Source organism: Equus przewalskii, chromosome 12 (assembly GCF_037783145.1).
Source record: "Equus przewalskii isolate Varuska chromosome 12, EquPr2, whole genome shotgun sequence".
NCBI lineage: Eukaryota > Metazoa > Chordata > Mammalia > Perissodactyla > Equidae > Equus > Equus przewalskii.
Window position 1 is genome coordinate 18,159,869 of NC_091842.1, and position 25,915 is coordinate 18,185,783.

General features: G+C 36.9%; 1 protein-coding gene across 17 annotated transcripts in view; it reads right to left on the reverse strand.

The window, feature by feature from the left end:
* The window catches only part of TPST1 (tyrosylprotein sulfotransferase 1), a 187,923-nt gene that overhangs the window by 121,386 nt on the left and 40,622 nt on the right, over window positions 1–25,915 (reverse strand). For 7 of the 17 annotated variants that reach the window (XR_011524736.1, XR_011524734.1, XM_070567857.1 and 4 more), the window contains exons 2-3: window positions 24,228–24,280; window positions 22,971–23,916 (exon numbers count right to left, since the gene is read on the reverse strand). Coding sequence is in view for 12 of the 17 variants with exons in the window: in XM_070567857.1 (XP_070423958.1) it covers window positions 22,971–23,815 (845 nt within the window). In the remaining 5 variants the exon portion in view is untranslated. The remainder of the gene's footprint in view (window positions 1–22,970; window positions 23,917–24,227; window positions 24,281–25,915) is intronic. The other 10 variants (XR_011524735.1, XR_011524733.1, XM_070567850.1 and 7 more) reach the window with 2 other exon arrangements.

Consider the following 25,915-nt stretch of genomic DNA (forward strand, 5'->3'; position numbering starts at 1 on the left):
AATTCTGTTTCTGATTCTTCAGATAAAATCAGCATTTCTAGGTTTAGATTAATAGTTACCACAAGGTCAAGAAAAAATAAAATCTCTCTCCTCCCATTGTTAGCCTTCTTCTCCCAAGCCCTGGTCATGTCTCAGTCCTTTTTCTTCAATTCCTTAAACATTCTGGGATGAAAGCAGCTCTGTTGTAGCTTTGTCTCTTGTTGTTTTATTTTCTCTGTGTAGCAACATCTTGGTGTTTGGCCAGCGGTGCATTCTGCAAGGAACAGATTTTTACGGCCTACAAGTAGTTGTAAAAACACTGGCACTTCATCTCTCAAAACTTCCCTCACTTGCTCATTCTGCTTTGGTCCTCCAGCATGAATAAACAAACAAGTTGGTTAAATGTTGCTAATAATTGCCCTTAGCCCATTCTGGACTTTAAGAATAACATACATGACCAAATATTTAAATTATTACCTAAAATAAATAGGGTAATCAGCAGATTCATCATAAACCTAGATTTATGTTTTTCTCTCAAAGGTAAATTGTTTTAACATGTTATACCTTAATAAAGGCTTTTAGCAATTACAAATGATGAAACTGTGGTTGAATTTCCTTCCACAGTAATTGAATTGCATAGCATTATTTATCTCTAATTTGAATACTGACAGAGCAATAAAGGTATATATTTCTTCAAGAACTTAAACTATCTTTCATAATATGGAGTACAAACAGAACTTCAAGAACAGCAACTTTTAAGTATTTAACTCCAATTTTTATGTATGCACACATGTAACCACCACCCAGAACAAGGCAGAGAACATTCCCAGCCTCCAAACTGGCTAGCTCCTTTTTGTTGCATCCCAGTCAGTACCCTTAAGATAACCACTATTCTAACTGCTAGAGAGATCAATTTTACCTATTCTGAACTTCGCATAAACAGAAACTTACATTATATACTCGTTTGTGTCTGGCTTTTCCCACAAAGCATATCTGTGAGATTCAACCAAGTTTGTGTATCAGCAGTTTGTTCCTTTTCATTGCTGAGTAGTATCTCATTGCATGAATATAACACATTATAGTTCCCCTGTTGATGGGCATTTGGATTCGTATCCAGCTTTTGGTTATTATTATGAATAGTGCTGCTATAAATATTTTTGTGTAATTCTTTTGGTGTAATTTTCTTAAAAGAATAACTTCTTTCTGTTGCATATATACCCAGCAGTGGATGTGATGGGTCATAAGGTAGACATATGTTTTGCTAAGTAGCTATAATAATTAGTTTTCCTAAGTGGCTATACTAGTTTACATTCTCACCAACATTAAGAGTTCCAGTTGCTTCATATCCTTGCCAACACTGTATTGTACACCCATTTAATATTAACCATTCCAGTGGATATGTAGGGATATTTCACTATGGATTTAATTTGCATTTCCTGTTGATTAATAATATTAAGCCTAAGCTTTTTTTTTTTTTTTTTTGTAGAATTAGAATGGTAAAAAAAGCTCTCACCTCATCAATCTATTCAAAAATTATACACTGAATGAAAGAAGGGAGCTAGGATTCCTGAAAAGTGGAGAGGAGAGAAGTACGACTTAATCCTTACTGTCCTGCAGCAAGTGATCTTCGGAAGGCCTCCTTTCTCTCAGGACTAGGTTGGCCAGTGCTGAGTCAACCTATGTAGTTGACTTTATCCATGTTTTTTAATTTTTTATATGGATTTGAGTCTAACATTCTTTCATTTCAGCCTGAAGGATTCCCTTCAGCATCCGTTGTAGGCATGTCTACTACTGATGAATTCTATCATTTACTGTTTGCAGGGACTGTCTCATTTCTCTTTCATTTTTGAAGGACAGTTTTCGCAGATACAGAAGTTTTAGTTGAGGTTTTTTCTTGTATGTCATTCCACTGCCTTCTGGAATCTATGATTTCGAATGAACAGGCAGCTGTTACTCATACTGAGGATCCCTTGTATATTCCAGTCCTTTTCTCTTGCTGCTTTAAAGATTCTCTTCGTGTTTCGACAGTTTGACTATGATGTGTCTAGGTGTGGATCTCTTTGGTTTTATTCTACTTGGAGTTCACTGAACTTCATGAATGTGTAGATACATGTTTTTCATTAAAACTGGGGTTTTGGGCCATTATTTCTTCAGGCATTCTTTCTGCTCCATTCAATATCTCTGTTCCCTATAGGATTTCCATTATGCATATGGGCATGTCTCAGAGATATTATGGGTTCAGTTCCACACCACTGCAATAAAGCAAGTCACATAAATTTTCTGGTTTCCCAGTGCATATAAAAGTTATTTATGGGGGCTGGCCCCATGGAATAGTGGTTAAGTTCAGTGTGCTCTGCTTCAGCAGCCCAGGCTTTGGTTCCTGGATGGGGACCTATACCACTTGTCAATGGCCATGCTGTGGTGGCAACCCACATACAAAATAGAGGAAAACTGGCACAGATGTTAGCTCAGGGCAAATCCTCCTCAAGCAAAAAGAGGAAGGTTGGCAATAGATGTTAGCTCAGGGTGAATCCTTCTCAGCAAAAAAAAAAATGTTGTTTACCCTATACTGTAGTCTATTAAGTGTGCAACAGCATTATGTCTAAAAAACAATGCAAACGGGGACTGGCCCCGTGGCCGAGTGGTTAAGTCCACACGCTCCGCTGCAGGCGGCCCAGTGTTTCGTTGATTTGAATCCTGGGCGCGGACATGGCACTGCTCATCAGACCACGCTGAGGCGGCATCCCACATGCCACAACTGGAAGGACCCACAGCAAAGAATATACAACTATGTGCTGGGGGGCTTTGGGGAGAAAAAGGAAAAAAATAAAATCTTTAAAAAAAAAAAAAAAACAATGCAAACACCTTAATTAATAAATACTTTACTGGGGGCTGGCCCCATGGCCAAGTGGTTAAAGTTCCACATGCTCCACTTCAGCAGCCAGGGTTCACAGGTTCAGATCTCTGGCACAGACCTACTCCACTCACTAGTCATGCTGTGGAGGCATCCCACATACAAAAAATAGAGGAAGATTGGCACAGATGTTAGCTCAGGGCTAATCTTCCTCAAGCAAATAAAGAGGAGGATTGCCAATGGATGTTAGCTCAGGGTGAATCTTCTTCACCAGGAAAAAAAAAAAAAAACTTTATGGAGGACGGCCAGTGGTATGGTGGTTAAGTTCATGTGCTCTGCTTCAGGGGCCCGTGGTTCACAGGTTTGAATCCCAAGCACAGACCTACACACCACTCATCAAGTCCTGCTGTGGTGGCGTCCCACACACAAAAAATAGAGGAAGACTGGCACAGATGTTAGCTCAAAGCCAATCTTCCTCACCGAAAGAAAAAAAACAAAACAAAACTTTATTGCTAAAAAATGCTCATCATCATCTGAGCTTTCAACACGTTATAATCTTTTTGCTGGTGGAGGGTCTTGTAAAAAACACAATTCTCTGTGAAGCACAATAAAACAAAGCACAATAAAAGGAAGTATGCCTGTATGTTGGTATACTTGGTGATGTCCCATGGGTCTCATAGGTTCTGTAAGTTTTTTTCTTTTTCTGTTCCTCAGATTGGATAATAGCAATTGATCTATCTACAAGTTTGCTGATTTCTTTCTTCTTTTAGTTCAAGTCTCCTCTTGGGCCCAATGAATTAATTTTTAATTTCAGTTGTACTTTTCAACTCCAGAATTTCTATCTGGTTTGTTATTACAGCTTTATCTCTTTATCGATATTCTCTACCTAGAAAACCACCATTCTACTTTCTGTTTTTATGAATTTGACTTTTTTAAGACTCCACATACAAGTGAGATCATGCAGTATTTGTCTTTCTCCGTCTGGCTTATTTTACATAGCATGAAGTATTCCAGGTTCATCCATGTTTTCCCAAATGGCAGGATTTCCTTCTTTATAAAGGCTGAATAATATTGCATTGTATATATATATGTACCACAACTTCTTCATCCATTCATCTGTCAATAATTGGGTTGTTTCCATATTTTGGCTACTGTAAATAAAACTTTAATGAATACAGGAGTGCAGGTATCTCTTTGAGATACTGGTTTCATTTCCTTTAAATATATACCCAAAGTGGCATTACTGCATGATATGTTACTTCTGTTTCTAATTTTTTGAGGAAGCTCCATACTGTTTTAGATGACAGTTGTACCAATTTTACACTCCCATTGACAGTGCACAAGAGTTTCCTTTTCTCTACATTCTCACCAAGACGTATCTTTGGTCTTTTTGATAATACCCATCTTAACAGTTGTGAGATTATATCTCATTGTGTTTTGATTTGCATCTCCCTGATGACCAGTGATGTGGAACACCTCTTCATATACCTGTTGGTCACTTATATGTCATATTTGGAAAAGTGTCTATTCAAATCCTTTGCCTATATTTGGGTTATTTGAATGTTTTGTTATGGAATTATATGAGTTCCTTATATAGTTTGGATATCAATCAGTTATCATATACATTGTTTACAAATATTTTCTCCCATTCTCTTGGTTCCCTTTTCATTTTGGTCACTGTTTCCTATGCTATGCAGAAGTGATGTAGTCCAACTTGTTTATTTTTGCTTTTCCTATCTGTACTTTTGATATCATACCTAAAAATCGTTGGCAAACCAATGTCAAGAGTTTTTCCCTGTGTATTCTTCTAGGAGTGAATGTGAAAGCCTAGGATATTACTGTACCCTACTGTAGACTTTATAAATATTGTACACTTAGGCTATACTAAATTTATAAAAAAGTATTTTTTTCAATAAGAAATTAACCCTTAACTTACTGTAACATTTTTACTTTATAAACTTTTTAATTTTTAACTTTCTGACTTTTTCTAATAACACAGCTTAAAACATCAACACTGTACAGTTGTACAATAATATTTTTTTCTTTATACTGTTATTCCAAAAGTTTTTTTCTATTTTTTAAAGTTTTTTATTTCTTTTTACTTTTTAAAGTTTTTTGTTAAAAACTAAGATACATACACATATCAGCGTAGGCCTACACAGGGCCAGGATCATCAATATCACTGTCTTCCACTTCCATATCTTGTCCTACTGGAAGGTCTTCAGGAGCAATAACACACATGGAGCTGTCATCTCCTATGATAACAATGTCTTCTTCTGGAATATCACCTGAAGGAGCTGCCTAAAACCCTTCTTGAGGAGGTGTCATTCTTTTCAGAAATATGTCCATGGTGGTTTGCTTGGTTTGTTTTTTTTCCATTATAGATTTACTTATAAGCAGACAATGCACCATGAACATTCCTTTCTATTAAAGAAAACCTTTTGGTGTTGGGGTCCATGTTTTCAAACTTTTTAAGGAGCTTGTTGAGGTGTGCAAAAGCTTTTGCTAAACCCTTCACTGTGAATTTTCTTAGAGGTTCTTCTTCTTTTTCTTCTCCTGTAGTTTCCTTTTCTTTCACTTCTTCTTCAGCTATGCATTCCTGTTCTAGTTTCAACAACCCCTCATTGGTCAATTCCACAGAAACTACCTCTAGGAGCCCCTCAATGTCATCCTCATCCACACCCAGATTAAAGTTGTTTGCCATCTCAACCACAGCCTTGTTGATTTTTGCAACCTCCTCATCCTTGGCAAATCCTTTTAAGTCATGGATGAAGTTCTTGAGTGTCTTCTTCCAGATGCCATTCATACACTCCTTGGTGACGTCACCCCAAGCCCAAGTAAGGTTCTTAATGCAGTCACAGATGTTGTAATTCTCCCAGAATTGCATCAGTGTCTTCCTCAGTTGCAGCCACAGCCTGGGCAAAGGTCCTCTTCAGGCAGCAGGCCTTAAAGGCTACTATAACTCCTTGATCCATTGGTTGAATCAAAGAGGTGCTGTTTGTAGGGAGAAATACCACTTTGATATTGGGATGAAGGTCACCAAGAAAAGGAGAATGGCCGGAAGCATTATCAACAATAAGCAAAACCTTGAAAGGTATGTTATTCTCCAAACAGCACTTCTCCATCCAGCATAGCAATTTAGGAGGGCATCTTGGAAGAGCAGTAGGGTCATCTATGACTTCTTATTGCCCCCGTAGGACACTCCAGTGTGTGCCAATTGATATATTTGAAAGCCCTGAGGTTCTCACTGTGCCAGATCACAAAGGCTTTCAATTTGTAGCCTGCAACATTGCCCGCAAGCAAGACTACCCTGACGTTAAAAGCCTTGAAACCTGGCATTGACTTGGCCTCTTTATGGATGAAAGTCCTTTCAGGTATCCATTTCCAGAATAGGGAAGTTTTGTTCATATCAAATATTTGGTCTGGCAAGTAATTTTCCCCCACAATCAGCTCATCTAGAGTTTCCAAACATTCTTCAGCTGCCTTCACATCAGCACTCATAGACTCCCCACTCACTTTCACACTATGCAATAAATAACGATTCTTGAATTGTTTAAGCCACCTAGAGCTAGAAGTAAATTCAACATTATAGTTGGGTCCAGCCTTTTCTTTCAACATCAGAAACTTTTTGCTTTGGCCATGATTATCATGGTGCTGAGAGGGATATGCTTCTGTCTGGTCTTCAATCCAGGTCATTATAAGTTTCTCCATGTCTGATATAAGCCCTTCTCAAATTTTTATTAGTCCAATTGCCTTCAATAAAGCTGATATTTTAACAGCTTTTATCACTTTGTTCTCGTTTGTGAAGATCATAGCTATGGTGGAATGGGACATGGCTCACTGGTAAACAATAATGATCACTGATTTTCCACCTTCATAGTCTTTAATCATTTTTAATTTTGTTTCCAGGTCAATCACTCGATGTGGCCTCTTACTGGCAACATCAGCAGTGGATTTTGTACACTTAGGGGTCATGGTAAACAAAACAACATGAGATTAACACAAGAGAAAATGATGCAATCAAGAGACATAGTAAACACAGAACATATGAGGCTGCTGCCAGCATAACACAGCATACTGTTTTACAGTAAACTTTTTTTTAATAAGTAGAAAGAGTTTAGTATAAAATAACGATAAGTATGGTATAGTAAATACATAAACCAGTAACAGTTATTTATTATCATTATCAAGTATTATATACTGTAAATAATTGTATGTGCTATATGACTAGCAGTGTGGTAGGTTTCTTTACACCAGTATCACCACAAATACGTGAGTAATGCATTACGCTACAATGTGATGATGCCTATAACATCACTAGGTGATAGGAATTTTTCAGCTCTATTATAATCTTACGGGACCACTGCCGTATATGCGGTCCATCATTGACTGAAACATTGTTATGTAGCGCATGACTGTAATTCATTAGATTTTGGTACAGTACTCAGAATGATCTTGACTCAACACTGGGGAATAATTAGCCCTAGACTAAGTACTTCTTCACATCCACCTAACCAATCATAAAACTAAAATACAAAAAGTTTAAACTGTCCAAGTAACTTAACTGCATCCCAGAACACGGTTCAGAGAACTTCCAAGTTGGAAGTTCTAAGGCAACCACTAAAAAAAGTTAAAAATTAAGTATAATTGGAGGCCATCCCTATGGCCAAGTGGTTAAGTTCACACACTCTGCTTCAGCGGCCCGGGGTTCACTGGTTCAGATCCTGGGCACAGACCTATGCACTGCTCATCAAGCCATACTGTGGCGGCATCCCACAGAGAAGAATCAGAATGAATTACAACAAGCCTATACAACTACACACTGGGGCTTTGGGGAGGGAGAAACAAAAAGGAAGACTGGCAACAAATGTTAGCTTAGAGCCAATCTTCCTCACACACAGAAAAAAGTATAACTGATATGCTAAGAAAGGTGACAAAATCAAATCATATAAAATGCTCAATTAAAACCCACAAATGGCAGAAAAAGAGCAGAAGGCAAAAATAAGAACAAAAGACAAGGGCAGTGAATAGAAAACAGTAACAAATATGACAGATATGAATCTAACTATAACAAAAATCACTATGAACATCAATGATCTAAACGTACCAATTAAAAGAAAATGATTGTGAGAACGGATCAACAAACAAGACCCGACTATATGTCGTCTACAAGAAACCCACTTTAGGGACTGGCCCCATGGCCGAGAGGTTAAGTCCCCATGCTCGACTTTGGCAGCCCAGGATTGTGCCACTTCAGATCCTGGGCATGGACCTAGCACCGCTCATCAAGCCATGCTGAGGCAGTGTCCCACATAGGAGAGCCAGGAGGACCTACAACTACGATATACAACTATGTACTGGGGGACTTTGGGGAGAAGAAGAAAAGAAAAAAAAGAAGATTGGTAACAGATGTTAGCTGAGGTGCCAATCCTTAAAAAAAAGAAACCCACTTTAAATATAAAGATACATATAGATTAAAAGTAAACAGAAAAAGAGATACCATGTTATTGCTAATCAAAAGAAAGCTAGAGTATCTATATTAATCATAAAGGGGTCAATTCTGCAAGACTTAAAAATCCTTAATGTATAGGCATCTAACAACAAAGAGTCAAAAGATGTGAGGCAATAAAGGATAGAACTACAAGGAGAAAAAGATGAATCCACTATTGTAGTTGCAGATTTCAACATGCATCTATTAGAAATGGACAAATTCCAAAGGCGGAAAGTCAGCAAGAACATAGCTGAACTCAACAGCATCATCAATCAACTGGATATAATTGACATTTATAAACTACTTCATTCAAAAACAGCAGAAGAGTGACACATTTTAAGCTTACATGCAACATAAGCCAAGACAGATCACATTTGGGCCATAAAAAACAACTTAACAAACTTAAAAGAGTAGAAGTCATTCCATGTACTCTCACAGACCACAATGGAATTAAACTAGAAATCAATAAAGAAAGATAGCTGGAAAATCTCAAAATACTTGGAGATTAAACAACACACTTCTAAATCATACATGGATCAAAGAGGAAATCTCAAAAAAATTTTTAAATAGTTTAAACTAAATGAAAATACAACTTATCAAAGTATGTGAAAGCAGTGTTTACAGGGAAATTTGTAGCATTGAATGCATACATAAAAAAAGAAGAAGAAGAAAAGAAATAATGATTAGAGCAGAATTCAATGAAACTGAAAACAGGAAAGCAATAAAGAAAAATCAACAAAATCAAAAGCTGGTTCTTTGAAAAAATCAATACAATTGATACTATTCAGTGCTAAAAATAAACGAGCTATCAAGCCATGAAAAGACACGGAGGAACTTTAAATGCATATTAGTATGTGAAAGAAGCCAATACAAAAAGGCTACGGACTATCAGATTCCAACTATATGACACTCTGGGAAAGGCTAAATTATGGACATAGCAAAAAGATCAGTGGTTGCCAGGCATTAGGGGGAAGAAAGGGACAAACAAGTAAAGTACGAAAGATTTTTAGGACAGTGAAACTATTCTGTATGATACAGTAATGGTGGATACATGACAGTATACATTTGTCAAAACCTATAGAATGAACAACACCCAAAGTGAACCCTAATGTAAACTATAGACTTTGAATGATAAAGATGTCTCAATGTTGGTTCATCAACCATAGCATATGTACCAGTCCAGTTTGGGATTTTGATAGTAGAAGGGGTTGTGCATGTTGTGAGGGCTGAGAATACATGGGAACTCCCTATATTTTCTGCTCAACTTTACTGTGAATCTAAAACTGCTCTAAAAAACAAAGTCTATTTTTAAAAATAAAAAGAACATCAGTGAGCTATGGAACAATTTCAAATAGTCTCATATATTTGTAACTGGAGTCTCCAAAGGAGGGGAGAGAAGAAAGAAAAAAATATAAATTTGAAGAAATAATGTACAAGTTTTTCCACATTTTGTAGAAACCATAAAACCCACAGGCTCAAAAAAGCTCAACAAACTCCAAGAAGAAATTACCAATTTCAGGAAGAAGAGGTTCTGCCAATCACTACAGATTCTACAGATAGGAAAATGTCAATAAGGGAATATTATGAACAATTTTATGCCTACTGATTCAACAACTTAGAGGAAATGGAAAAATCCTTGAAAGACACAAAGCTCACTCAAAAACAAGTAATTTAAATAGCATTTTATCTTTTAAAGAAATTGACATTTTAGTTAAAAACCTCCCATATTCGCAAAAAGAACATTTACCAAGCTAGATAAATCAAAACAGAAATCCACAACTACTCACAAAATAAAATAGTAAAACCACAAAAGATGAAGAGATCTTAAAATCGTCAGGAAAATGGCATATAAAAAAGGACTGACAATTAGACTGACAGCAGATTTCTCAAAAGCAACAACTGCAACTACAAGACAGTGGGGTAATCTCTTTAAAGCACTAAGAGAAAATTACTGCCAACTCAGATTGAATAAACAAAAATAATTTTCCAAAAATTAAAACTTTTTCAAATGAAAGTTAGAAACATTAAAATCCTTAGAATAAAATAAGAGCCTTTAAGTCCATAGTACGAACAAATGTGAGCAGCAAAAACTGGGCAAAATCCCATCTTTTAGGCAAAAAAGAATCGAGAAAAAGGACTGCTGCAGTCCAAAGGCTATAAATCTGTTATTTCTGACAGTTTTCTGTCACCTCTTTGCCTTAATAGTGGCACCAGTCATGAAGAAATGCATAGAGACAGCGTAGGCAGCTAAAACTCTGAGAGAAACCCATAATTCTGGGCAGAATAACAAGAAAAGTAGCCACTGGGAGCCAGGGAATGTTGGGGGAATCCAGGGAAAGAAAGAGCCAGAGAAAGTTTCCCATAATTTTGCATATGAATCAGCACAACTTTCAGTTCACACTTGGGAGAGACTGAAGGAAACACAGCAAAGGCTCTGAAAATTAAATTATAAAATAAACTGCCACCAAAGCTCCAAATTCATAAATGGTATGTGGGTGAGAAAGACCCAAAGCAGCAAAGTCTAAACTGAACTGGTACTGGAAATACTGTTCACAAAAGGTGAGCCCATCCTATGGTTTAGAACCTAACCAGCTTGATTGTCTATCAAAACAAACAAACAAAATTATCATTCTCCAGAGGATTCTAACAGGACTCAGATACTCAAAGCATAACTCCAAAAATTACTCAAATACAAAGAAACAAGAAAATGTGATCCAATATTGAGGAAAAAAGACAATCAAAATATGCACAGAATAGGAGGAAACACTCCCAAGTAATTTGTAAGGCTAGCATAACTATATAACAAAACAGAGATTAAAAGAAAAATTAAAATTATAGGTTAGTATCACTCATGAAATAGATATAAAAATTTTAAACCAAAAGTTAGCTATCAAATCCAGCACTAATTATCACATGATGAAGCATGACCAAGCTGGAGGTTTTTCCCAGAAATTCAAGGTTAAATCAACATTAGAAAATCTATTAATGTAATTTACTAGATTAGTAGCTTAAAAGAGAAAAAAAAAGCATATAATTACTTCAATTAGATACAATTTAACCTCTGCGGTAGGCTGATTCTAAAATGGCTCCCGAGGGGGCTGGCCCCGAGGCCGAGTGGTTAGGTTCCCACGCTCCCCTGCAGGCGGCCCAGTGTTTCGTTGGTTCGAGTCCTGGGCGCAGACATGGCACTGCTCATCAAACCACACTGAGGCAGCATCCCACATGCCACAACTAGAAGTACCCACAACAAAGAATATACAACTATGTACCAGGGGGCTTTGGGGAGAAAAAGGAAAAAAAAAAAAAATCAAAAACAAAAAATCAAAAAAATAAATAAATAAATAAAAAATAAAATAAAATGGCTCCTGAGGGGGCCGGCTCCGTGGCCGAGTGGTTAAGTTCGCGCACTCTGCTGCGGCGGCCCAGGGTTCTGATCCTGGGCGCGCACATGGCACCGCTCATCAGGCAACGTTGAGGTGGTGTCCCACATCCCACAACTAGAAGGACCTGCAACTAAGATATACAACTATGTACAGGGGGGGTTTGGGGAGATAAAGCAGACAAAAAAAAAAAAAAAAGATTGGCAACAGTTGTTAGCCCAGGTGCCAATCCTTAGGGAAAAAAAAAAATCTCTGACAGGTGTCAAAGTTTAAAAAAATAAATAAATAAAATGGCTCCCAATAAATTCCGTGACACAAAGAGGCCTTTAAATAAATAAGGGTGTGCCTTATAGGTCTTCTCAATTGAACAATAAGGCCTCTAGGAAGCTTAAGCACATTGTCCCTTAGCCATTTCAGCAGGTGCCCAAAGCAAAGACAGGCTTATTTCAGAGAGATTTGAGAGTATATCTGTTAGCCAGTGGAATGAACCCCAATGAGATTTACAGAGGACCCACGTTTTTGAGAAAAGTTTATCAGCAGCAACACCACCAACTTGGACTGAAAGAGACAGAAATAGCACAAAATGAAAAGATGCAGTGCATTCCCAAAATTCTACTGGCAGGAAGTTGACTGATAAAACCACATAGTTACAAAACATGTGCTATCTTCCATGGAAAAGGAAGGATCATTCAAGAGCCCAGAGGGTAGAGGTGAGAGACAAGCAGAATAATTCCTAGAATTTCTATGTGATGGAGACCTAATCAAAGAATATCTAACATTTTCCCAGATGGATTTCAGAACTGATATGGACTGTGAAACCTTTGTGCTTCCTATTTTCCCCCATTTTAAACAGGAATTACTCTATGCCTGTTCCACTACTATATATTGGGAGGGTTGAGGTGGGGATATAACTTGTATCCTTAAGTGTCACAGATCTTCAAATGGAGAGCAAATGTACTCAAGGACCTATATTTAACGAACTACACCCAGGAGCCTCATCCACAACTAGACCTGATTTAGATGGTAGAATGCTAGACTTTGAGCTTGTAACAAGGTGAGAGGGGACCTAGGGAGGGAGGAAATATATTTTGCACATGCAAGGAAAATGAGTCATTAGCAGCCAGAGAGCAGACTGGTAGGCTGCTTCTAAAAGAGTATCGATGATTCCCAACTCCTGGTATTCTTTTGCGTAATATCTTCCCCTTGATTGTGGCTGGACCTAGGGACTTGCTTCCAATAAATATGAAGCAAGTGATAGATGTCACTTCCAAGATTGGGTTACAAAAGATGTGACTTCTGTTTCACTCACTTTCTCTGGCACTTCTCATTTAATTGCTCTGATGAAGTCAGCTGCTAGGTTGCGAGTAGCCAAATAGAGAAAACTTCATGGTAAGGAAGTAAGGTCCTCCACCCAACACCCATGAGGAACTGAATCCTGCCAAAAGGATTGGACACCAGCTGGGAAAAACTCCCTTACCAGTTAAGCTTTGACTGTAGCCTTCTGAGAGATCCGGAGTCGGGAGACTCGTCGAAGCCATGACTATACTCCTGACCCACAGTAAACTACGATACAATAAATGTCTGCTGTTTTAAGTCACGAAATTTTGAGGAGCTTCCAAATTGGTGAACATATCCACATATCGGGAGGGCGGAGCACCCCAATTTCATGGGGCCAGAAGCTCCTACCGTTGGGACCCTTCTGGACCCCGCCCCTATGTACTACTTCATCTGGCTGTTCATCTGTATCCTTGATAAGAATAGCTCCAGATTTTCTTTCTTAAATGCAACCTTTTAAATGAGAAACCAAGACTCAAAGCAATGAAGTGACTTATCTAGGTTCACAATGCTTCTAAGTGGCAGAGCTGGGATTCAAAACCAGGATTATCTAAGAAACCAAAATCTTAACCGTTTTACTCACTGAATATGTCTTTGTAGGAACTAATAACATAAAATAAAGTACTTTTTTTTTTTTAGGGAAAAGAAGCCTAAGGAGGATTAGAATCAGAATGTTTTTTGTAAATCCCTGATTTAAAACTGCTGATGTCTACTTTTAATGAAATAAATGATTCATTTAATTATTTTTTTAAAAAAGATGGAATAATATGATATCTTGGATTTGCTTTAAAATAATTCAGAAGTAGGGGAAGAGAGAGACAACATTAGCCCATGTTGATAATTGTTGGTGGTTATACTTGGGGGTTCTGTATACCATTCCATTTTTGTATTTAAAATTTTTCAAGACTGAAAAAAAAAAATCCCTATTTTAAAGCTTCCCAACCTTGGCACTACTGACATTTTAGACTGCATCAATTCTTTGTTGTGGGGGTTGTCCTGTGTATTGTAGGATATTGAGCAGCATCCCTGGCCTCTACCCATTAGATGCCAGTAGTGCCACCACCCAACCGTTGTGACAACCAAAGACATTTCCAGACATTTCCAAAAGTCTCCCCAGGGAACAAACTGGCCCCAGCTGAGAACCACTGCCTTAAAACAAGATTGCTTGCTACTATTAAAAGTTCTAGCCTAGGCAAAACCACAAAACACCAGGAAAGCTGCAGGATATAAATATACAAAAGCTCATGTGCATCTCTATAAAAGAAAGACTAAAAGAAAATTTAAAAACAACACATATTATTTATGTTAACAAAAAAGAAGGTACTTAATATGGAACTAATCAAAAGTACAAGACTTTTATGAAGAACATTATAAAATATCATCAAAAGACATTGAAAAAATAAACGAAGAAGCTTACTGTGTTATGGATAGAAAGGCTTAATATCACAATGATGGCTATCCTTCTCAAAATTACAGATTTAATGCAAATTTAAGCATGATTTATATGGAGGAACAAAGGGCTAAAAACAGCCAAGACAGTCCTAGAGAAGAACTAAGCAAGGGGCTTGCCCTACTAGATATTAAGATATTTTGTAAAACTATAGCAATTAAAATAGAGTGGAATTGAAGAGAGAGATCTCACAAAAAGAATAAAGTATATATGGAAACTTAATATTTAACCTAGCCAGTACTGCACCCCACTAGGGGAAAGGGGACTATTTCGTAAATAGTTCTGGGAAACCGGTTATCTATTACGGAAAAAAATTGAAAGTGGATCTGTACCTCACACACAGAAAATAAAGTCCACATTGATTAATAAATTCCAGATTGATTAATGGGAAAGAAAATAATTAAGTTTTAGAAAAAAATAGAGGAGACTATTTTTATGATTTTAGGGTAAGGAAGGATTTCTTTACAAAATACAAAAAGTTCAAACCATAAAGGAAAAGACTGATAAATGCAACAACTTTAAAACCTACATTCATCAAAAAAGATTATAAAGAAAGTTAAAAGACAAGCTACTGAGAGAAGTAATTTGTAATTTATACATTAAATAAAGGCTATCAAAAAGAGAAACCTTACCCATGAGATAAATGGGCAAAAGTCACACATTTCACAGAAGAGAAACACAAATGGCCAATGAAAACATAAGGTGCTCAAACTCATTAATCAGAGAATTACAAATTAAAATCACAATGAGGTACTATTTACTCTTACCCAGCTGGAAAAATAAAAAGCCAGGCTGTAATATACAATTAAATTAAATAAGAAGGTTGTAAAATGAGTTGTAGTTCTATACAGTAAATTATCCTAATTTTGTTATCTAAATATTTGATATGGATGTACACATATATTTAAAAGTACATATATATACATATAAAACTTCAAAATAAACATAAAATATTAATAGTGGAAGAAAAAATAAGTCAGGCTAGTGAGGATATGGACCCTTGGGAATTTTTATACTCTGATAGTGACAGCGTAAACTAATGCAAACTTTTTGGAAAATAATTTGACATTACCTAGTGAAGTTGAATATGCATATCCTCCATGATCCAGCAATTCTGTTCCTAAGAGTGTATCTTAGAGAAACTCTTGAAGAGGCTATTTTAAATGTACATAGCCCCAAACCAAAAAGAACCCAAACGTTCATCAATAGTATAAATGTATAAATAAACTATATTATACCATAGAATAGTATTGTGGCAAAAAAACCCACAAATTGATGAAAGCTATACACCTCAAAACAAATAAATCTCAAGACAATGTTAAGCAAAAACAAAGAAAGAAAGAAAGAAAAACAACTGACGGAAAAAAATAGACTATGATCCCATCTATGTAAAGTCTACAAACAGGAAAACTAAACAAACAAAAACCAGAAAAACCTGACAATGAAATATCAGGGACCATCATCAGGTAGTTTCAAATACTGCTATTGTAATGCTAAAATTCCCAACCTGCCATGTCAGTTTCCCCACTAGAGCTGTTCAGATCATCTTGTCCATTTTGCTTCATTAGTTAGACAAACATTTCAAGAGTTAAGACTATCTCTGTCCTAAACAAGCTTATAGGAGAATGTGTTGGTACTGTGCTAGGTGTTTCACATTCATTATTTTTCTTTTTGACAGAGCATAAGCATTTAATAATAATAATAAAAATAATATGTTAAGTACCATTAATGCCAGGTGCTATGCTAAGGACTTTATAATAATCTAATCCTCACAACTCTATGAAATAAATACTATTATATTAAATAAATATATTATCACCATCCCCAAGGGGTACTATTATTATCATCCTAATAATAATAATAATAAAGATAATATGTAACATTTTTGACCACTTACTAATGCTAGGCTTTACAGGCATTCTAATTTAATCCTCATAACAACCCTATGAAGAAGATATTATTATCATCCCCAATGGATATTATTAGCACCCCAATTTCCAAGATAAGAAAACTAAAGGGGAGGATGAGGCAACTAATAGGCAAAATCAAGTAATTCATCCAAGGTCATACAACTAATAAAGGACAGAGCTGGAATTTGAACTTATGTCTGTCTGACTCTAAAGCCTATGTTTAGCCGTTTTCACACTCATTATTTTATTTAATATTCATAAGCCCTATAAATACAACATAGGGGTTAAGAGCACAGGTTCTAAAGACACAAAGACATAGGCCCAGATCCTAGCTCTACCATGTCCCAACTGTGGGACAGTCCTTCTTCTAAAAAATGGAGGTTTTTTTAAAGTACCTATGGGTAAATGTGAGAGGGTAAATATGAAAACTAGGGGAGATAATGCATGTAAAGAGCTTAAGAAAGTGCCTGGCACACAATAAATGTTCAATAAATGTTGGATGATACCATCATTATCACCATCACCATCTTCTCCATTTTACAGATAAAAAAATAAAGACAGAGAGGGACAGTAGTTTATCCAATGTTATAAAGACGTTAGTGTCAATGGAAGGTTTTAAACACAGGTCTAACCAGCTTCAAAGTCATTTGCCAAGGCATCTCATGAAGACACAGGAAGTGCATCCTGGACAGAACGAGGTCTTAGGGAGATCTGAGCTGAACAATGAAATACAACTTGAGCTAGTCCGATGAAGAAGTGAGAGAAAGATACTGTGGGCAGAAGGAGCAATACATGCAAAGGCGATGTCTGGAAACATTTTGGTTGTTACAGCTTGGGCGGCGGAAGGGATTGCTACTGGCATCTATTGAGTAGAGGCCAGGGATACTGCTACACATCTCACAATGTACAGGAGAGCTAGCGAAACAAAGAATTATCCAGTCCAAAATGTCAATAGTGCCAAGGTTGAGAAATGCTGCTTTATTTCTGTTTGGTACCACATCATCCTGGAAGGCCTTCCTGAACATTCCAGACTAGGTTAGGTACCTCTTCTTGGTTTCTCAGAGTACTTACCATTGTATTGTACATGAATCTGTGTCTTCCATTAGATAATGTGTACCTTTAGGGCAGAGGTCTTAACACTGTGCCTGGCACATACTAGGTACTCAAGAAAGTAGCAGAGATCTCCCTATCCCAGTATCCTGGGATGTTTTAATGTAAGCTGGTAGAGCTCAAGTAATACTAATTTGCATGCTATTATTTCTATATGCTATAGAAGTGATCATAATTTGCATGAACATAGTCTGTCTTTCTCTTAACTTGCTCGTAGTATTCTAGTAATCTTTAAATTTCAAAAAATTTTCAGGTGGATATTTCATTATCTTTCTCTGTTAATCCCATAAAATATTATAAAAATCTTTAATTTCCAAACTAAATTATATTTTGGAAACTAAAAAGAAATTTAATATTCTAAATTTAATAAATAACTATTCTTTCTACTTCCTCAAAAGTTTCTCCATTTCAAGAAACTTTTTTGCATTATTTCCACCTATTTATTTAATCTTTCTTTGCTCTGGATCTGATTTCTAGATTTTTCTCTGCTTTACTTATCAGAAAGTTAGACTAAAAAATATAATAGCAGTATCAGTTATCATGTTCTTATTTGTTCTCTTCCACCTACCACTGCTATTGTATTTTTCATTCTAGCCTATTTGTGCTTAATAGTTGTATATCCTCTTTCTGCTCTAAGAGTCGACAACTCTTCTCTGAATTGTAGTTGTGATTCTTGTACTTGTTCTGTTTAAGGGTTACCATTATATTGTTTTGTTTTCCTGGCTTTGTCTTTTGACCCAGTAAACTTGTTTACTGATCTTAGGTTACTTTCTTATTTCACTCATCTTTGAGTACATCTTCGTGGGTTTTTTGTTATTGTTATTGATGATTTTTATTTGTTCCAGATAATTTTATAGCATCTTAATGAGTTTAATAGCAGAAACAACTCTGTATGCTCTAGTAACTTACTGAATGTTCCCAAATGGAGATGACCAAAATTCCACAATTCGTGAGAAGAGCTCAAGGTAAATAACCTCAAACTTTACTTCTATTTTCTACCGAAAATATTTGAGAGCAGGCCTCAGCAGCAGGTAGTATTCACTGTTCAGTAAGATCCTACTCCATATTCAATCACTTGGAGAATTCTACTGGAATACAACTATTTGCATAAAGTATTGTCCTTAAAATGTACTCCCTTCCCTTTCTGTACACACATTTCTTGAGAGATAAAGGCAAAAAGACATTTAGAAATGCCTCAATTTTTTCTAGTCTTTGTTAGTTCAGAAGAAATAGATCAGAGAGTTATAAATTATTTTTTGGAACCATTATATTCAAGACTACAGCTCAGGTTAGTATGAAGTTGAAAAATATGGTTGAATAATTCATTAAAACAGAACATAAGGGGCCAGCCCGATGGCACAGCAGTTAAGTGCACACGTTTGGCTTCAGTGGCCTGGGGTTCACCAGTTCAGATCCCGGGTGCAGACATGGCACCGCTTGGCAAGCCATGCTGTGGTAGGTGTCCCACATATAAAGTAGAGGAAGATGGGCGTGGATGTTAGCTCAGGGCCAGTCTTCCTCATCAAAAAGAGGAGGATTGGTGGCAGATGTTAGCTCAGGGCTAATCTTCCTCCAAAAACAAAAAAAAACACAACAGAACATAGTATTCAAAACATCAAAGTTATAATACTAGTCACTGGAGAAACTAGCGCACTACTACTGGACTTGAAATGACTACCTAAAAACATTAAGGATGAACTGTATGTCTAAAATTCTATAATTTAGTACCTAAATGCAGAAATTACCAGCCAGCCAAAGCAATCTGGTTTCATCCCGTCCCTATTCATTAAATACTTTGCTCTTATTTTCAATTTTTAAAAAGTCTAGCTTATATACACTTGTCTCTAATGCAGACTCCCTGACCACCTCAGAATCAAAGTATGCTTTCTTCAATCAAATTCTTTCATAGAAAAACCCTTACATCTGCTAGCAGGTGATTACCCAATGCCTCCTACTTTACTGGAACTGGAACTGACCAGGGAGGCAAGAGGTCCCACTCCAAGTGAAAATAACTGGAAATTCCTAAGCAAAGCAAAGGAAAGCTTAACTTTCATAGTTAACGAGATAAGTCAGGGAGAACTGTGAAGGCCTTCCTTATTACTATCTTCAGCAATTTCTGCATACGTTCCTGAGTCATCTGGTGACACCTTCAAGCCTGCCTAAACATTTTCAGTATTTTAGTACTAAATAATACTAGAGTAAGTACTACAATACTTATTTTAAACAATTTTCCCAGAATAAAAATGTTATAGGAAGGTAAAAGCACACAGGATGATCAACCCTGAGCTATGAATTCCTTATGGTCCTGACTCTCAAATAACACGGAATATTTACAACTTGGTACTTACTTCTAGAAGAATTTTTTATGTTTCTGCTTTATAGCCCAATTAGCTCTTTTTGAAAGCAGGGACTCAGTCTTCAAAGAGGCAATATGGTCTGGATTAAATCTGCCTCAACCAAAGCCACTATGCTTTTATCTGTTTTATATTGGAATTATGGGTAAGAGTTCTTTCAAAAAGGAGTTTAAATGTTATTATTTTACATTGTTTTTAAGTTTAAAAAAATACTTGTACCTCACTAAATTTAAAAGGACTGACAATACCAGGTGTTGGCAAAGATATGAAGCACCTAGAACACATTCATGCATAGTATAGCCATACATGAATGATACAGACATTTTGGAAAACAGGAAGTGTCTGTTAAACATATAGATAGATATATCTTACAATCCAGTGATTCTATTCCTTGGTACACACCGAAGAGAAATTAATGCTTATGTCCACCAAAAGTAATGTAAAAGAAAGCTCTTAGCAACTTTACCCATAATAGCCCCAAACTGGAAACATCAGATGTCCATCAATGGAACAATGGATAAATTGTGGTAAATGTACCTATTGGAATGTTACAACGCAATGAAAAAGAATGAACTACTGCTATCTACAATATATGCGTGAATCTAATGTTAAATGAAAGAAACCACGCACAAAATAATAAACAGGCATGATTGCACTTATATGAAGTTCAAAAACATGCAAGACTGTTTTTGAACTTTATATACAACCTCAAATCACCTCTGGTCATAGAGGTTGGAACAGTGATTACTTTTCAGTTGAGGAGGATACTGACTAGGAAAAAACACAAAGGAGGCTCCTGGATGCTGGTAATTTTCTATACCTTGGTATGGATGTGATGACACAAGTGTATACAGCTATAAACATTCATCAAATTGTACACTGCACATTTACTATATATGTTATACCTTAATTTTAAAGAACTCATATAGTGGCACAAGTCTTGGAATAAGCATTGGAGGTTCTAGTCATGGTTCTCCCCCTTGCAATTCCTGACAAAGCACAGAACCTCTCTGGATCTCCATTCCATACATTAAATGCTAAGTAAGGTCTCTTTCCCTTCTAAAATCCATTAATTCAAAATTTCTATGAATTTCCTCAGTCTTCTGCTTGCCTGAAACATAGTAAGTATACATGCAAAATGATCTTTTCCTGATTTCCACCAAAATTTAACTTAAGTATATCTTTTAATCCCTATTCAAAGAGACGGTGGAGGGCAGTGTCTAATAGGTTTATTTTATATTAATAGAAGGAACTAGCATTAGAATCTCTGGGCCAATATACAAGCACACAGAGTGAAATGCTTACCTAGGAATACAGGTCATTAGAAATTAGTTATAGTCTATAATCTGGAAAGAACGATAAACTGTGATGATAGCAGTGTGGGGGATCAGAATTGGTAACCCCAAAATGTGTCTCTTTGCCTTGCCTTGATTATTTTTAAGGACAAAAAACTCTGAAAGAAACGTTGAGCTTCCCCCTAACTGCCTACAAGAAATGTAAGATAAAGGCCTGTACCCAGAGCAGGCCATCACCATAGATAACTCTGGGTATCTGGTAGACTGGGAGGATCCTTGCTAAGCCCACTCTTTATAAATTGTATTTACCAAACATTTGTTTTTCCATTTCCATGTGAATTGCCTTCCTCCCCTCTGAAATCCCAAACCACTACCCCCGAACATCCTCCTTTGTCTTTAGCTGAAGATGGTATTTAAGATAAGAGTCTCCACCATTTTGGTGAGTTACTCAGTTTTCCTGGGTCCTCCCATGTATACAGATTATAAAGCTTTGACTGAGTTCCTCCTGTTATTCTATCTCATGTCAATTTAATTTGTAGTCCAGCCAGAAGGACCCAGAGGGTAGAGGACATGTCCCCCTCTCCTACAGTAGCTAGAGCTAGAATTCTCTTTGAATCAATAAAAATAACCTAGAGCCACTGGAGTGGTAATGCCTAATAATTTATAGTCAATAACTGAAAGCTAGATGCAGAAAGGTGGCTGTTTCTTCCAAATTATATACGTGAGGAATCAATATCTATAAGTTCTACACACTGAAGGAAAAAAGCAAGAAGTCATTCCTTGGTAAGGGCAAGCAGGGCCCCCTAAGAAAGTACCTTGCTTTTTCTTTTTCGTACAGGGGGCATATATTACTTTTATAAATGGAAAAAAATTAAAAATAAAATAAAATTTAGTTATAGCCAACTTTTCTTCATCAGGAGATACTACCTGAATTTAACAGTAGTTTCCATTTTTATATCTTTATTCTAGGTATATAAGTTATCAAGTCAGGTTGTCAGACCTAGTCAGGGCACCCTAGTAATCACTTCATAAGAAAGGAAGAAAAATGAGATGGTTTTAGAAGTATTTGAATCTAAGAAACTTCTTGTATGGATTATGGATCAAGCTTCCAAACTTCAGGGATTCTTTAGCTTTTTATAAAAATCAAGAGATATATCCAACAGATGACAAAAGTAGCACTACACGTAATACATGCCATGAAAAAAAGCACCAGCCCATTGAACAAGGCATGAATTCTAATTCCGACCTTGCCATCTAAATTAGAGTAAATCATTTTGATCTTTCTAATTGAGTCCTCTACCTGCAAAAGGAAGGGATTGGGCTAGATAATTTTAGCCTTTAATTTTCTCTATCATGAAAAATTCCTAAATACTTGGAATTCACTACACACTCACCGACATGGTAGATGCTTTTCCTTGTATTAACTTTAATCTACACAAAAGCCAATTATCCTTTAACAAAAATATCTAGAAAGCAGAAATCAGAAGTCACTAAAATTGAATGATGGACATTAAAGCCTGAGGTCCATGAAAAAGGCCCTTCACTGCTATAAATTGGGTTTGCCTCCATAAAATATATAAAAAGGACAAGAATCCATAAACAAACAAATGAATTAAATAAATGGAAGGGTCTGTAACGAACTGGGTAGAGAAGTTTTAAAAAACTCATCGATGAAGCTATATCTATTCCAGAAAAGATCTGTAGTTTATACACACACACACACACACACACACACACACACACACACACACAACACACATATCTTTATTAGCTGAATATAGGGTCAAAAAAAAAAACATAACATTTACTCACTTTGACAGAGATACTCCCCCAGCTTTCCCAATCATCTCTTCATGGTGTAATACTGAGTGGTTCCACGGAATATGGAGGAACTTTAAGAGTGTTCTCATCCACCGTTCGGGATGTAAGACAAGTTGTTCATAGTGAACTAACATGCATTTTTTATAGCCAACCTCCATACACTGGTTATACATGGTCTCTATGGCACGATTCCACTTGGTCAAACAGTCTCTATAGCTGTTCAGGTCAAACCCAGCTATAGTAACTTTTCGAGAAATCATCGAATGTACTGATGCCCGACCATCTCGGACCATCAGGAGAAATTTGGCATTGGGGAATAACCTAGCAAGGTAAGTTAAGGATTTCAGGGCAAAAGGATCTTTATTACATAAATAAGGGGCTGGCTCCCCATGCTTAACAATGATTTCTAGTAAGAAAGCTTGCATGGCAGAATCCAGCACTTCATCGGTGACACCAGCCTCATCCAAGCGTATTTTCTCTTTACTTGACCGCGACCACATCTGCTTCAGGGCCAGGATTCGAGGAATGACCCTGGTTTCCTCTCCACAACGAATATCAGGGTGTGCATCCAGCATGGCTCTCATGAGTGTGGTTCCACTCCGAGGCACACCTCCAATAAATATTAAAGGCATATCTTTGTGATAGGCAAAGGTTTTGTTGGCTTTGATGTCCAAGCCAGTTCGCACAGTGGTCTTTGTGCTCTCCAATTTGAGGGGCTGGCTACGTTCCTCTATTTGATGATGGCATTCCATGGCATGTTGGCCCAAGTAAAACACAGTCACAGAACTAATCACCAGACATGCCAATAGTAAGTTCTGCTTCAGTTTTCCAACCATCTTGATGTGGTTATCTTGTTTTTAAACAGACAGTTTGCTCAGAATGATTTTCAGAAAATGTTCAGGCCATGGAGATTCCACTTCAGAAAGATGATCAACAACTAATAGGAAAAGGAAAAAGTTATTTTATCATCACATTAAGATTGTTTATAAATTAGTCATCAGCTACCACCATTATATTCTGGACAGAAAGAAGGTGAAGGAGTCTTAGATGCTTTGATATTCTTAGAACACAAGTAGACACAAATGCAAGAAAAATAAAACAACATTTCTAAACAGAAACAGCTTTTCTTATGTAACAATTCTGAAGCTATGTGCCTTGCACAGGATGAAAAAATAAAAATATTTTTATCAGTGAGTCAAGTAAATATTTAATATGCCCAAGTACGTTTGGAGTCTAACCCAAGCTCACCTCTGGCGTTCAGATTTGCTTCATCCCCAAGAAGTCATTATCTCCACATTCTACTGTAAAGAGAAATTACAGAAGAAATATACAACTCCCAAATCTTTCACACAGATTCAGTTTATTCATCCCATAATTTATTTATTTAGGTACTACAGGCCAGATACTTGGGCTTGGCTGAGGATAAACTTTGAAAGGGACAGCAGTGCAGTGATCAGTGCGCTAAAGAAACAAAGTCTCATGGACAGATAGATACACAAGCAATGAGAATAAAATGCAATCAGTGCCTTAGCAGAAATAAGCAAAGGGGACAATGGGAGTATAATAAAAAAGAGCACGTAAGTCTACCTGAGGAAGCTGTAACAGCCTTATAAAAAACAAGAGGGATGGGTACTCTAAGCAATAGGAACTTGTGTGCAAAAGCACAATGCCATCACAGAACACAGCATAATTAGGTGACAAGAAGTAGTTCAGGAGAGCTGGTGCATAGGGTGCAAAGAAAACTGTGTGTGTCTGATCTAGCCTTCAGAAGGACAGATAAGACTTGGACACACAGAGCATTCTAAGCTGAAGATATACTATGACCAAAGATGTGGATGGGTAAAAGCAGGGGCATGTATGGAAAATATACATGCTATGGAAAATATACCTACTATGGAACTGCTAGTTTAGCTGGAGTAAGGACACAAACTATGAAGCAGACAGCAATGAGACTACATCTACACTAAAAAAATTTACCCTGAATCCTCAGAGGGCAAGTGAGATGGTTAATTTTATGTGTCAAATTGGCTAGGCTATCGTGCCCAGTGTTTAGTCAAACACAAGTCTAGATGTTGCTGTAGAGGCATTTCTTAGATGTAATTAACAAACAAATCAACAGACTCTGGCAAAAGCAGAGTACCCTCCATAATACAGGTGGGCCGCATCAGACAAGTGAAGTCCTTCAGGGAAAAGACAGGATTCCTGAAGAAAAAGGAACTGTCCTCAAGACTGTGACACAGGAACCCTGCCTAAGTTTTAAGCCTGCTGCCCTGCAGAATTCGGCCTCAAGGCTAACATCAACTTTCATCTGACAGACAGCTCCACGGATTTTAGAAATGCCAGTGCCACAACTGCATGAGTCAATTCCTTAAAAACTCTCTCTCTCTCGAACTTCCCAAATCTAGGGATCAACAGAGAAATGTGTGTAGAGGAGGGTTTTAGATCTCCTAGATTTGTCAATGTAAAAAGACCCACCGCAAGGCACATAATAGTAAAGTTGGCAAATAGGAAGGATAAGGAAAGAATACTCAGGGAAGTAAGAAAAAAAGAGAATAACCTATAAAGGAGCCCCTATCAGACTGTCAGCGGATTTCTCTACAGAAACCCTACAAGCTAGGAGAGAATGGAGTGATATATTCAAAGCTTTAAAGGATAAAAACCTTCAGCCAAGAATACTCTATCCAGCAAGAATTTCCTTCAGATATGAGGGAGAAATTAAATCTTTTCCAGAAAAACAAAAGTTAAGGGAATTTGTAACTAAAAGCCCTCCATTACAAGAAATCCTCAAGAAGGCTCTCATACTTGAAAAAAGAAAAAAGGGAGAAAGGGGACACAATCCACAGACTAGGGAGACCGATGGATAGAACCAGAACAGGATAGCAAATATTCAACTATAGCATTAGGGTAAAAATAAGGAAACTACCAAAACAAGGATG